The sequence below is a fragment of the Ambystoma mexicanum genome, chromosome 3q (genome assembly GCF_040938575.1).
Source record: "Ambystoma mexicanum isolate Mex_15411 chromosome 3q, UKY_AmexF1_1, whole genome shotgun sequence".
In the NCBI taxonomy this organism is placed as follows: Eukaryota; Metazoa; Chordata; class Amphibia; order Caudata; family Ambystomatidae; genus Ambystoma; species Ambystoma mexicanum.
This window is the reverse complement of record NC_090926.1, coordinates 1204866122-1204881644: the sequence shown is the minus strand read 5'-3', so window position 1 is coordinate 1204881644 and position 15523 is coordinate 1204866122. Positions and strand designations below refer to the sequence as shown.

The following is a 15523-nucleotide window of genomic DNA, read 5'->3' as shown; positions in this document are numbered from 1 at the left end:
GGGGGGGGTAGAGTGGTCACCGATCTGTGCCCATTCACTGCCGGGTTACATGGATAACAGCCGCTCAGGAGCCCTGCCTGATTCTCTTCTCCCCCCCCACTACCACCCCCCACAGGAACCCTCTATCACAGCATTGCTGCCTCTCCAATGGGCTCCAACCTGCCCCTGCATTGCAACTGTTCCGACCTCAGATTGCAGCCATGCGTGCAGCAGCATTTCATGCGGGTCCGCTGCCCATTAACTACTCTGCAGCAGCGTCTCAGCGGGCATGAGCCGCCTCCTCACATTCACCTCCGGAGCTCAAAGCGGCCGTCACCTTGGTTGCTGTCTCTCGAGCGCCCCAAGCCAAGCAATCTTATCAGACTCCTTCACCTCTTGTCTCCCGCAAGCATACTCAAATGCAGTTAACAAATCCATTTAATTTTTCGAATCATAAACATTCAACAGATCCTTCGGTAATCTTGGCTTAGAGGAGGGCCCAGAGCCATTCCCAGACTTTCTTGAGGAACCTGAAGGCCCATTGAGGCTTGCCCACTTCAGCTGGAATGCTCTGTCCTTGTTTCTCAGCCTTCTCTGATTCCATCTATGCTATGTTGTATTTGGTCTCCATTTTCTTGAGCCTACGCTCTTCGTTATATTAGTTATTTATAACGTGCTTAATATCCAGAGGTTTCTAATCGCTGACCCGGGGATCGAACCTGTGTTGCTCCGTGTCGTCTTGATTCCAAGGCAAGCACTTTGCCCCTGTGCCATCCTCCCGAGAACGTTATGATATGATTGGTTAAGTCTAAATAAACCATGTTTGCTTCAAATGTAGTGATAGAGGATTGATAAGACCTCTCAATTTTCACTTGTGCCATCTGTGGTATCCCAAACAGGATCATTACTACTTATGGCCCTGTCCCTGCATCTTCAACATCACATGCAACAGGTAAAGCATGTTTCCTAGCTTCCTAGAGATCTATGCTAGAGGTAGGTAGACCGTTATGTGCACACAATTGTTTCTATTTTGAGAAATTCAACTTTGTGCATTGTAAGGATAGTACTAGTCTGTCTCCATACTGTAGTATAGGGTATGTAACTTTATAGCCCTAAAACCTTTAAATCTTAAGAAGTATGGGATCACTCCAGTGGGTCTACACTCGGTTCCAACAACCTTATCCCAGTGTTGCACACCAGTTTTCTTAAGATGGTTTTCCAAAATCGGACCTGGGGCCAGGATTGCGGGAGGCCACCCTATTATGTGATCAGGGAGACCTAGTTTAGCCAAACCCAAATAAGGTAGGTAGCAGAGCGGCAAGGCTTCATCTCGGGACGAGTGCGATAGTGGTCTAGGACTACAATGATTCCACAAAGAGCAACATCAATAATTTCAGTTACACTGGTAAGTATGCACATTTCTGATGTGTGTTAATCTGCTTAGAATCACATGCTGTGCATAGGTCCGACATCCAGTGGTCACTGCGGAGTATTGCATTTTGTTTTTCGTAGTCGAAAAGGGGACGTCGACAAGGCGTGTCTGTAACACTATCCCTATAGTGACGTGCGTTGTACCCACAATCCCTCACGCGTCGAGGTCCCTCAGATTGTTTTTTTCCGCCCAGTTTCTGGTCGCCTTTCGCGGAGCTCCTAGAGAGACATTGCTATACTTGCCACGGACCTCGGTCCTTTTGTCATAACTTAATATACTGATAACGATCCCTCCCCCTCGACGTTAGCTGTGAAGCTGTTTCTCCGCCGAACTGATTTTCGACGGAGAGGAAGAGCGGAGGAGATCCTTCGGCGCTGCCGAACACGTGGCCTGGCCTCGACGGCCAACTTACAGTAGGGAGAGTGGGGGTTAGAACTTTGTCTCTTCTCTTTGAGAATGTCTTTCTTTCTCCCCTTTCTTTCCCTTGGGGTTGTTATCGCCAGCTATTATTGCCTCAGCTATGGAGAGGACACCATTTAAGTTTTGCCCATGCTGCAGGGGCAAATATACTTGGAAAGATAAGCACAAGCTCTGTAATCGTTGCTTACCCCTCGATCACATAGAGAACAGCTGCGCAGCCTGCAAGCTCTTAAAACCCAGGACTCTTAAAGAACGTAGGGTTAAGAGGTGGGCGGACTACGCGATGTCGAAGTCAGTTTCCTCACCCGCTGCCGCTGTTACTGAAAGTGACGAGGAGTGCGATAACTCGACGTCCGTTACGGAAGTCATGAACCCCCAGAAGGAGCGCTCCCGCTCCTCGTCCGTCCCCGACGGGCTCGGCTCACGCCCTGCTTATGGGGATGAACACCCCGGCGACAAGGACGCACACAAACCCCATAAGGCTAAACACACTACCCACGGCTCTTCTTCGTCGAGAACGAAGGATCCATTAGCGCCGAAGGGGACGCAGGGCACTCCGGCGTCTACCGCAGACCGTAAAGGTCACAAGCCCCACCCGCAAACGCAGCCGCGACCAGCGATTGGGCTTCCATCTAACACGGGCGCTACCCCAAAAACATCCGACGCAACGCTCCATAGAGCGACCGTCGAGGTACAACGCGCAACGCACACAACGTCGACTCCAGAGCCCTCGACGGACAAAATCGTGGTCGAGAGCCTAGCGAGAATTGTCGCCGAAGACAAACGTACGCGGACGACGAAACAAACGTCGAATACCGCGTCGAAAATACATAAAAGTAGCCAGGAACTCCCCCTTTCTCCAAAGGACGCTTCCGAACTACCTGAAGGCTTTTCAGAAGGAGACGGGAACCTCTCGTCGACGTTGTGGGAGCGTTCGAAACGATTCGAAGGCGAAAACACTAATTTCCCCCCTCTAGACTATTCAGGGGTACCCCATGAGACCCTTGAAAGACTCCATTCTTGCATGGAGAAAATGGAAAGGTTTCTAGGAAACCAAGACCCACCCACTCACAAAAGACAAAGAGAATGGCCACAGGATGACCCTAGAGTCAAGATTCCTAGGCTGGTTGACCTCACTGAGGAGGAGCAATACCTCCAAGAAGATGAGGAGTGTTTGGGTGGAGAAGAAGAGGTAGAACTTGAGGAAGAGGGGTTCGAAGAAGATCCTTACACCACTGCTACAGGGTTTGAAGAGGATACAGCTACCTCGCAGCCCTGGCATTCACCGTCAGTGCAGCCTTGGCAATCCCCATCAGTACATTCAGACCCTGATGCCTTTCTCCCTTCTCCTCTCAAGGATTCACATGGGAACTCCTCTCCCATAGATGACCAACCTTCCCTCAATGCACTATTGCGCAAGGCAGCAGCGCATTTTGAGATTGATACAGGGGAAACTCTTCCAGACATTGACTTTGTAGAAAAAGTCATCAAAGAAAAAGCCCCTGTTAGCCAATCTATTCCACTTCTGGCTTCTATTAAAAGAAGAATTTCTCCTTCCCTTACTAACCCAGCTTTAGTAAGAGGGGTCAACCCTAGAATAGAAAAGCTCTTCAGCCCTTCATCCTCTGACCCTTTATACATCAGAGGACACTCTATTCCGGACTCCCTTGTGGTTACCAACACAAGAAAAAGAGCAGGGGTGCCACTATCCACTAGTGAAGCACCTCCAGACAAAGAAGGCAAAAAACTCTACGCACTGGGGAAGAGAATCACGACCTCCGCCGCCTTCTCTACTAGAATTGCTAATAACAACTCACTTTTAGCTAGCTACGCAGATGCACAGTGGAACAAGCTGCGCAGCGAAGCAGAGGAAGCACCTGAACCTCTGCGTTCTCGCCTGCTAGCTATAATATCAGAGGGCACACTGGTAAACCAGGGCATCGTTAAAAACTCCCTAGATGCCGCTGAGACGGCTGGCCGCTCCCTAGTGCAGGGAATACTTCTCAAGCGCCACGTTTGGCTACGCAATTCAGGTTTTAAGCCCGAAACCCAAGCCTCCCTCATAAATAAACCCATTGAACAGACGCATCTGTTTGGGAAAGCAGTAGATGAGGCCCTAGAACATGCTAAAAAAGAGTTTGATACCATCAAGACTCTTGATCAAATTTCTAGGCCCCCTAACAGGCGAGGCTATGGTAATAAACGCTCCTTTCGTGGCCAAAGACAGCAGCAGAACCAACAACAACAATATTACTCTGGCTCCAACTGGCCCACTAACCAGGGTAACACCCAGTTCAGTCAAAGAGGCCAACGCCGTGGCAAAGGAAGAGGTCGTGGCTCCAGCCCCAGAGGTTCCACGCCCAATACCAGCAAATGACCCGAAAATTCGGGTCCCCTCCCATGCATCACCGGTCGGGGGCCGGCTAACATCGTTCCTTTCAGCATGGGAGGGAATCACGTCAGACCGTTGGGTATTATCCACCATAGCCCACGGATACTGCATCGAGTTCAACGGTTCCCCGAAGTACAAACCCCCACGGAACCGACGCATGACACCGCAACACCTCTCCATTCTTCTTCAAGAGGTGGAAGAACTACTGAAGAAAGAAGCTATAGAGCCCGTCCCCCTTTCACAGGTAACAGAAGGTATTTATTCAGTGTACTTCCTTGTACCCAAAAAGGACTTAACCATGCGCCCTGTATTAGATCTGCGCCCAGCAAACATATTTGTCAAACCCCAAAAGTTTCGTATGGTGACCTTACAGGAGGTAATCCCACTGTTATCACAAGGGGATTACATGACAACACTGGACATGAAAGATGCATACTTTCATATTTTAATGTTGACATCGCACAGAAAATACCTCAGGTTCAAAATAGAGGACAAACACTACCAGTTCAGAGTACTACCCTTCGGGATAGCATCTGCACCAAGGGTATTCACGAAAGTACTGGCAGTGGCAGCGGCCCACCTGCGCAGATTATCCATCCCGGTATACCCTTACCTCGACGACTGGCTCATAACAGGGGATTCTTACGAAACATGCTTCTCCAATACCCAAAAGACCGTAGACCTTTTGTCCCAACTGGGCTTCTCCATCAACGAAAAGAAGTCCAGCTTAGACCCCAGCCAAACCAAACAATTCCTAGGGGCTCTAATTCGAACAAAGGACGGCCTCGTATTCCCCTCCAACGAGAGGGTCCAAAACATGCTGTTTCAAATTCCCCATTATGTAGCAGGCCGAGAGGTGACGGTACGCAAAGCAATGCGCTTGCTAGGGATGATGGCGTCATGTATTTATTTGGTACCTCACGCGCGCCTGCGCATGCGCCCAATGCAAGAGTGGCTCTACAGCCAGTGGTGTCAGGCCAGCGGACAATGGGACGATCTAGTGGTGGTCTCGCAGGCCTTGGTTCTCTCGCTACGGTGGTGGACAAAAGAAAACCTGTTATTAGGGAAAACTTTTGCCACACCCGCAGTGGAAGCCACTCTAACCACAGACGCATCCCTTACAGGATGTGGGGCTCACCTATCCCATCAGACGGCCCACGGAGTTTGGACTCCGAGCTTAGCATCCAAGCATATAAACCTGCTGGAACTACTAGCGGTGTTCAAAGCACTGAAAGCCTTTCAGAAACAGCTACAAGAAAAGACAGTGATGGTCCTCACAGACAGCACCACAGCCATGTACTACCTCAACAAGCAAGGAGGCACTCACTCTCCAGGACTGTCCAAACTGTCCCAGAATATATGGAAGTGGGCTCTCAGACACAACATGTTCCTACTGTCACAACATGTACCAGGGGAACTCAATCTTCTAGCAGACAAACTCAGCAGAGACTTCCCCCTGCCCGGAGAGTACGAATGGCAATTACACAAAGACATCGTCTTAGACGTCTTCACTCAATGGGGTTTCCCGGAAATAGACCTGTTCGCAACTCTGGAAAACTCACAATGCCAAAGTTACGCCTCCAGGTACCCCCAGAACCAGTCCAAGGGGAACGGTCTGTCGATTCTATGGTCAGGGAAATTTGTTTACGCCTTTCCCCCGACTCCCCTTCTCAACAAAGTGGTGCACAAGATGCATCAGGAGCAGGTTACAATGATACTAGTGGCCCCAATGTGGGCCCGGCAGCCATGGTTCGCTCACTTGATGGAGATGTCCCTATCTCCCCCAGTGAAACTTCCCTGCCCGTACAACATGCTGTCACAAGACAAGGGCAGAACACTGCATCCATGCCCTCAGACCATGAACTTAGCAGCCTGGCTCCTGAGATCATAGAATTTGGACATTTACAACTCCCACAGAGATGTATGGACATCCTCAGGGAAGCCAGAAAACCTAATACTCGACACTGCTATTCTAGCAAATGGAAAAGATTCGTTATCTGGTGTAGAGGTACTAGCATCAACCCAGTTGACTGCTCTCCTACTGACATTATTCTATACTTGACCCATTTACTGGATTCAGGTTTAGTGTTCAATTCCATTAAAGTCCACCTAGCGGCACTTTCTGCATACACCACTTCCCAACTTAAAGTGTCGTGGTGGAAGATACCAGTTATCAAAGCCTTCATGGAGGGGGTAAAGAGGATACACCCTCCGATAGCTAACCCAGCTCCCGGATGGGACTTAAATGTGGTACTTTCCAGACTCATGGGCCCTCCCTTCGAACCCATGCACAAGGCAACTCTTAAAGATATCACCCTTAAGACTGCTTTCCTAATAGCTATCACCTCCATTAGGAGAGTAAGTGAACTACAGGCTCTTTCTGTACTAGACCCCTTCGTAACAGTTCACAAAGATAAGGTGGTTCTACGCACACACCCAAGGTTTGCACCTAAATTCATCTCGAAATTTCATGTAAACCAAACTATAGAACTACCAACGTTCTTTCAAAACCCTTCCAGCTCGGGAGAAAAAAGTCTGCATACACTAGATGTACGCAGAGCTGTCATGTTCTACATGGAAAGAACCAGACCACTGAGAAAGACTAATCAGTTCTTTGTCTCGGTGGCAGCAGGAAGAGAAGGAGATGCGGTCTCAAAATCCACTATATCTAGATGGATTGTTCAATGCATCACTCTCTGTTACACTCTTGCTAAGAGAGAACTACCCTTCAAGCCAAGAGCACATTCCACTCGAGGCACGGGGGCTTCCATAGCATTCATTGCAAATGTTCCCCTTGAGTCCATCTGCAAAGCGGCAACCTGGAGTGCTGTGCACACATTTACAAAACACTACTGTCTAGATGCACACTCTAGATCTGATTCCCAGGTTGGGCAGGCAGTATTAAGACATCTTTTCTCTACTGTTCCTTCTCATAACCCACCGCCAACTCCGGGTACTGCTCGCTAGTCTATGCACAGCATGTGATTCTAAGCAGATTAACAAACATCAGAAGACAATGCATTACTTACCGTAAAAGCATTTCTGATGGTTGTATCTGCTTAGATTCACACGCGCCCACCCTTTCTCCCCGCTCGGATGGAAGGAACATAGACATCCTTTTATATATATTTCTCTCTTTTCTGTACTCACTCACGGCTAAAAGGCTCCCTCAGGGCAGAAAAATACAAACAGAGGGACCTCGACGCGTGAGGGATTGTGGGTACAACGCACGTCACTATAGGGATAGTGTTACAGACACGCCTTGTCGACGTCCCCTTTTCGACTACGAAAAACAAAATGCAATACTCCGCAGTGACCACTGGATGTCGGACCTATGCACAGCATGTGAATCTAAGCAGATACAACCATCAGAAATGCTTTTACGGTAAGTAATGCATTGTCATATCATTCCAACACATGACGGCAAAATACTGCCTGATTTACCATCTTGCCAATGAAGCTAAAATCTTACACAAATTAGAAACTATATAAACCCAACGCTACACAAAAAAAAGCTGATCACTTCTGATGTCCGAGAAAATATACTCCCAAATCTTGATATAACTGCCCCGATTCTCTAAAACTTTTTGACCACCTATAGTTGAGCGATATCTTACTCTCCACTTCCTCAAAATGTTTTCCAATTGGAGGCCTTGATTTTGGATTGCTTGATTCTGTCCTATGAGACGACCTCTCCTATGTGAAATGGGCCACTACCTGTCTGAACCCACCACTTTAACTCCCCTTCCAAATGAACACCAACATAAGCTAACATGATCACTCAATTTATGAACTAGATTTGTGTGTGGATGTCCTGGAGTTACTTTAGAATTTGGGCCCGAAGAAATCTGTGCAGTCCTATCTCCATGCGCCTCAACCTGAGCTCTGGGACAACCTAATGCCCCCGTCCCCTATTAGCCCCCAATGGCATCTACCACTCCACCAAAAAACCTAAGCATTATCTTTTTTCCTCTCTGCCCTTTTGAAGCCCACGTCCATGATACTAGTTTTAAATTCATCTGCTTAAAAATCTCTCCCCTCTTCTTGAGTAGTAAAGAGTTGGTAGAAGCTCTAATCCTAACCCACTTAAATTATTACAATAGTCTGCGTTTAGATACCACTCACTTGTCTCAACGAAAACTCCAACTGATCAGATTTCTCTGTAAGAAAACATGACCAGCCTGAAATACTTGAATTGTTCACTTGTTACGCAGAGAATGTTATAGTAGGCCTTGCGTCCTACCCGTAGGGCCTTGCATGCCCCAATCCCCTTTGTTTCTGCACTCAAAGTGCTGTATCTAGCATGAAATTCAACAAGACCTGCCCTGAAGGAAAGGCTCCTCACTAAAGGCCCAGGACTTTGGAATAATCTTCCCTTAGCAGCACAATCCTAAAAGGCTAAGCAGAGTACTTTTAATTTTTGTATCGTAGGAAAGCCCCATGTCTGCTGTAAGTGTCGTTTACCTGCTCACACCACCGCCACAGTAGACTACTCTCTGCTGCTTTTTTATTAACCAGCACTGTAACCATTGTGTAAGGTATTCCTGGAGATCACCTGTGGGTGACTTATGGTCAGACTAGTGTTCGCACGCACGCGCACACAAATTAAATGAGACCTCTGAGAAATGGCCGCAGAATAATGATAATGCAAGAGTCAGACCTCTGCTCATAGCACGGGCCCGTCTCCTAGTATGTTTCATGAATTCAAAATGTTAAGCGCTTTGTGAAATGGACAAACAGACATGATCTTAGCACTTGAGGGGATTTAATCTTCGTTTTTTTCTGCATTCCATTGCTGTAGTTTGTCTATTTTGTTCCTTTTTGATATTTGTGCCTTGTCCAACAGTTTCATGTTTTCGTTTGTCTGCCCATTGTATAGTTGTACAATGCAGGTTTCTCTCTCTCTGTAAGGACATCAGGGCAGATGGCACCGGACTCGATAGTAGAAACACATCAGTATTCACATATGTACAGTGGACATTGTCTTCTTCCTATATTTAGGTATCAATGGGCACACCCACTGGCCATCCTCTGCCATACTAGCTCGGTCTCAACTGACTCATTCGGAACACTTGCGCTTCATCATTCATCCACCATTCACTGAGCTGTCAATCTCCCACAGTCACCAACATTCCGACAACAAGCAAGGATGACCAGCAGGGCAATATAACACATTCACACAAAAGACGCGACCCAACACACCTCCTTGCCTTTTATATAGAACAAAGGAGGACCTGGCACATCCACACACTATCACAAAAGACATGTCCCCGCACATAAGATGTGGGTTTATGCATCTGCTGCCAAAATCTTTTTTGAACCTATAGGTTCAGATCAGTTTGTTAGCTTCTAGTGTGCAACCTTCTGAGGTTATATGTGGGTTGAGTAATAATATTTAGTGCTACCTCGCTACAAGCCTGTTAGCCAATGCTATATAAGACAGTGGCAGAAATTGGATACAGGACAAACTAGTATTCTACAACGCCACTGTGATTACCAGTGTGATGAATAAAACATTGCTAATCTACCTATCACTTTTTCCCAGGTGCTGACAATGTCTTCTTCAAGGGAGAATTATCCTGTCTTCAGCTTCGTGGACGGACATGCTCAGGATTTCGCACTGGATGACAACAGCTCTCAAATCTCTGAACAAACTGTGCACATCTCTCGGACAGAGACCAGTGGGAAAGTCAAGCGTCTCAGCACAGATGAATTTGTATTTTTATAATCTTCACCTTTGCTCAGGGGGCCTCATGGTAGGGTGAAGACCAATAGGGTGGGGCAGGGGCAGAATCTAGCACATGCCTTCCTGCTCAACTGAGCTTTACTGCTGAAACCATGTCGCCTTTCGGCGTAAAGAATTTGGCAACAAGAAGTGAGACCTTCAAATTATTGTGTGGTCGTCCATTCTGCAGTGAGCTGTCCAAGTGGGCATTTGCCAGCGTTTTTTCATTGTAGTTTGTCCTCTGGCCAGCATTAATGGCCATACAACGTAACCAGGTCAAGTTGACTGGGATAATTAGTTCGATGTTCAGCCTAATCATTACCTTTTGCAGGAACAGGTTTCACTTTGGTTTTCCTGCTGGCACAATCGATCTCCAGTGATGAACAGACCACAGTCGCAACTGCACAATCAAAGGACTTCATGAAGAGTATTGTGTGCAGAAGGGGGACCTTCTTGCCTTTTTGGGTGATCACTTGCTATTGCTCAGCACTACTTAAGGAAGGCCGAAGGCAGAATGACCCTGCATTTGCAATTGTGAGTGAGTTGCAGAGATTCTTTTGCAACTCCAGTGGCAATCTAACTGGATCTGTTTGTCAAATTTGATGCATGAAAGAGAAGGAGGGTGTTTAATGTGTATGATGGTGGTAAGACATAGGTTTTAACTGTCCGTGAGGGATCTTGCAAAAATCACTTGATCTTTGTCCGGCAAATGGTCAAGACCACACAGCAAAGGTCAAGCCATGTCCACCTAGCTATAAAGTTGCTCTCGCTTCTCGAAGCACACGTTTTCCTTGTAACAAAGGTACTCATACCTCCTGGGAAAGATGGAAGTTACTTGACAGAGGACGGATGCCCCATCCTCTACATGGCTTCTAGAGCTTGCTCTTTTGGCGAGGGAATATGCTACTTGGGCATACGTCTGCACCTACAGCGCACAGACCTCACTGACTTTACTGGGCATTTAAACTGGAAACTGCTATTTTTTTTTTTTAAAAACCCTTTTCCTTAATGCACATTATTTTATATTTTAAATATGCTGATGGGTCCTGAGAAACAGCCACCTTCTGTGTTTATAAGAGGCTGGTCCTTAAAATGAAACGGATGCATTTGAATCAGCTGTCGAAGATCGTACAGCGTTGCAACGTCTCAGAGTTCTGAGTAGTCCCTTTTGTTCTCTCATGCCCCTGCTATCATCCCCTTAGAATGTCTCCTTGTGGCTGGCTGCACTGCTGGGACTTTATTCCCTGAAAAATGATCCGGCTAAATGGAGTGTTGTCGTTTGTACAAGTCTCAATAAATGTTGTTGTTTTTCGTGTTTTTGTAAACCATGCCGTTCATCAGCCATCCTGTGCACTGACCAACCACATTAGTTGGAATAGATCAGGGGCAAGCGCATACAGCTGAACCCTCGTATTGTGAAAATTGGAACCTCACTACTCGGTACGCTTGTTGCCTTGTTGAAGGTACAATTTTTGGCTGCAATGGTATAGTCTATGGAATTCCACTAAGCAAATTTTAGTATTGAACCTTCTGCACATCTTCTGGAACAAACCACTTGTAAGCAGCTCCATTTGATTTTACTTGTGGTCGTCCGGCTCATAAAAAAAAGCTATAATCGTTTGAAGCCCACAAATCATTGAATGGGGAATTTAAGTGAAGAAACCTACATACTGCTAACCCAGTTTGAGGTGGTGTAGAAGGTACCACCACCAGCTGCTGTGACAGGGTTTGTGCTCCTTGCTGACAATGAGACCCTTTCTCTTTGCAGATTACATCCCTGCCTTGCCTATCCCAAGAGGCACTTCTAAGGACATGGTGGGCTTTGTCATGGCTTCCCCTCCTCTACCCACCCTCACTCATTCTACTTTGCACAGCCTTTTATGCAAAATGGTATGTTTGGCTTGTGAGATTTTGAAAAATTGTGAACCTTTTTTTTTTCTTCTACAGGCACATTATTGGCTATCATAGAAGTTTTAATTATACAGTGTTTGCGGATGGGGGGATTATTATTAGTTTTGTTTTATCCAGTTTGGTTTTAATTATTAATTTAAAGTTTTGTTTTGGCAGCTACTTTAATTAAGCAATTATCCTTACTAGTTTCTTTTACTTGCACTCTAGGATTTCTTTTTCAAAACCAATACCGGGTGAAGATAGATGGGGAATTTGGGGACCTTCCAGTCGTTGGTTGATGGTTGTCAATTGCTTTGGAGTGTTCAATGTCTAAATCTTGAATTTGCCCAAATGACCCTTTTTTTGACTACCTGTGGTTTGTTTTGACAAATTGCCCTCTCCTTCCCCCCCCCCCCGTTTTTAAAAAAATATATAAATGGGCATAGCCCCATTGACCTTGTAACCTACTCCTGTTTCCAACCTGTCTTTCTGTTACCTGTTTTCTTTGGGTAGCCCTCATTTGTGCTGACCTTTGCCTAACCTTAATTTCATTATTTTTAACCCCTTCCGTTGGTGTTTAATCAGCTACTCTGGATGCGCAGTGTGTCTTAGCTCCTTGAGAATTCACTTCAAACGGCACAGTTCCCGAACCCTCCACTTTGTACCAGAAAGTTATCTGCTATCCCTTTTATCCTTGCCCACCTTTTCAGATGCTACTTTACCCAAGGAAATGTAGAATGCTACCGTTTGAGTTGTACAATTGTGGTGAGGCCACTGTATTCAAGGCAGTCTTCGTCTTGGACCTGGACACGCATTAGCTATTCATGCCCAGTGTGTCCCATTGGTCATGACTTGTTCCAACCTTTATAAGTTATACATTATGGGAAAAACCCTTGGCCTATTGTGTATTGTTTGTTCAGATTTAGACATTGGAGGTTGTCTTTTTGTCAGATATTTATCCCCTTTCCTGTTTGAATGAGTTTCCTTTCTTTTTCTTCACATTTTATAAATACTTGACCCAATATTTAAAAATGTTCCACATTGCATTCAAGTGAATGTGACATTGCTTTTTAGGTGGGAACTTGAACAACTGCACTATCGTTTGTAATGGAGTTACCAACCAGTTCTTCGTTTGCCTTCGAATTGTGGTAACTGTTTGGTAATCAAGATAAAAACTGTTCCACATTGCAGTAACTACTGATTTGATAGCTATATGTATTTGTTAGTCACTGTTGTGTTCTTGTGTGTACTTGACTTTGTTCATATTGTCTTTGTTTTTCTGTGTAAATAAATGTCCTACATTCTGGGTTTCATGCCCTTTCTGAATCTTAAACCAGTGTTGCCCTTGATGCAGCTTCAGAACTTTAATGATCAAAGGTTTCTACAGACTACTTGAAAAATAAGGCCATGGATTGCTCTGTTATCTGTATACTGCTAGTAGAATACTTTTTTTGTATATTTGTGGTTGTACTTTATACTTAATTAAAAAAAAGAGATCTGTCTCGCTTAATGTAACTTTTTTTTTTGTTCTGTGAATGAACTGCAGTGCACCTTGATGTTTTGTAACACTACTCTTCCAGTGCAACTCTCTCCTTGCTAGTTTGCACAAATATATATTATGAATGGATTGTGTCCGCCACCGTATTCCTCATCTTTGACATGTAATGTCCAGCTACGGCTGCTTCAGAAACTTTTTTTTTCGGCAGAGGGTGCCCTGGGTTGATTGCGTCGATTGATGTCCCTCGAGGGCCTCCATCGAGGATGATGTCATTGGATGGTATAAAGAGCATGCACAGCACCAGTTGGCCTCAGATCCGTTTTTCCAAAGTGTTTGCTTCGCAACTCGGCGTGCCTCGTTGAAATTCGATTGTGTAGTTTATCCAATTGTGCAGTTACCCTGGATAATAGGCCTTCGTCCTTCACTCCGACAACCCCTCATTCCAGATTCAAGTAGTGCAAGGAGTGTGGCTCCAAGGTGTCCATCACGGATCCGCATCGTTCTTGTCTGTGGTGCTTGGTTGAAGGCCATGGCACAGATTCCTGTTCAAATAGTCAAGCTATGACCGGAAAGGCCTTGCGTTAACGAAAGGTGAAGTTACAGTTGGGGAAGATATCCAAACCCTGTAAGATCCGACCTAATCGGTCTTCGACCGCAGAGTCGAAACCCCTCTCCTCGGTGTAAGAAGGATAAAAGATTATCAAGATCCTGCAGTGGCTCACGCCATTCTTTGTCCTCGATGAATGGATCAAAGAGGAGACACCATCGTTCACCTTTGTCCTCATCAGGCAGCTGCCACGAGAGGGTAAGATGCCCCATCAAGAGTAAACGCTGCAGACCGGGAAGCATTCCGTGTCGAAATGCTAAAATATTTTGAGAGACAGGGTAAGGCTCCATCCGTGCCTTCTCATGAAGCCGCCAAGGAGCGGTCTCGACCTGAAACTTGCATGCCTTCAAGCCCGGGTGGATGGTGTGATTTGCATCGAAAGCCCTCGAGGTCACGATTGGACAATAATCAGTTGAGACACGGCGAGTGTTCGAGATCAATACCTTCAAAGCTGGAAAAACGCTTGACGCCAAAACCGTCGAAGGAGCCTGTCGAGTCGTCGACTCAATATAGGCTCTTGATGCCATCAACGCCATTGTCGAAACAGTTGACACCAACGGTACCGTTTGTGATGGTTCAACCCTCAGGGCCGGGGGAACCTCATAAGAAGGCTAAAGTGAAATCTACGTGGACTCCTTCGAAGCCAGTGAGTACTCATGAAAAAAATCTCTGCCAAGGAAAGATTCTTAAAAAATCCCCTGCCTCCATTTTTGAGGAGGAAGAACAATCATATGGGGGAGGATGCCCCTTTTTGGGCTTCAATGTAGAACTCCCAATGTCCCTGAATGCCTGATATCAGAAGAGAGCAAGATCTCGGACACATTGCAGCATTGACGCCTCTCCTGAATTGGAGTTCGGCAGGCCAGAGCAAAGGGAGCATGCTGACTCCTCATACCGGCAACTGATGTCCACAGTGGTGGGGTACCTGGGCTGGGCCTGCAGTACAAAAATCATGATGAGCTGACCGACATTTTAGACTATGGTCCTCCTACAGATCCTATATTACCCATCCATTTGGCTCTGCAGAAAAGGGTGGCCGAGAATTGGGAGACCACGGAAGCCAATTCGGCGGTGGTAAAGTCCCTTACAAGAAAATACCACCCTTCCATTAGCGTCCCTGGCTATCTGTCCAAACACCCTACTCCGGAGAGTTTGGTCCAGGAGCCACGGCTACCTCGAACAAGGCAGCGTACCCTACCATCCCTCCTGATACGGACGACAAGTGCGTGGATGGATGGGCATGGAAGGTATTTCAGCTGGGAGTATGTCAGTGAAGTCGGCCAACTCCACATGTGCCTTAGCAAAATTCTCGTACACTGTGGGAGTGCATATCCATGGCGGCGTTATATTGTTAAGGACGGCAAGGAAGCCATGTGCAAGTCCCTTCAGTTGGTATTGGGCATGGCGGTTAGCATTAGCAGGACCATGGCCACGAGCACCATGATGTGCAGATTTGCTTGGTTGCAGAAGTCTGGTTTTGCACCGCATGTGTGTGCTTGTCTTCTCAACATGCCATTTGACAGGTCTCACCTTTTTGGCAGCAAGGCTGACGAGAGCCTTCAGAGGTTGCAGACCTCCAA

The 15523-nt window shown here is 46.5% G+C and overlaps 1 protein-coding gene across 2 annotated transcripts in view; it reads left to right on the top strand.

Moving 5' to 3' along the window:
* ATG4D (autophagy related 4D cysteine peptidase) overlaps positions 1-13353 on the top strand; it is a 276305-nt gene extending 262952 nt beyond the window's left edge. For both annotated transcript variants that reach the window (XM_069604074.1, XM_069604075.1), the window contains exon 11: positions 9769-13353. In XM_069604074.1, coding sequence (XP_069460175.1) covers positions 9769-9951 — 183 coding nt within the window. In that variant the 3' untranslated portion in view covers positions 9952-13353. The remainder of the gene's footprint in view (positions 1-9768) is intronic.
* The last annotated feature ends 2170 nt before the right edge of the window (positions 13354-15523 follow it).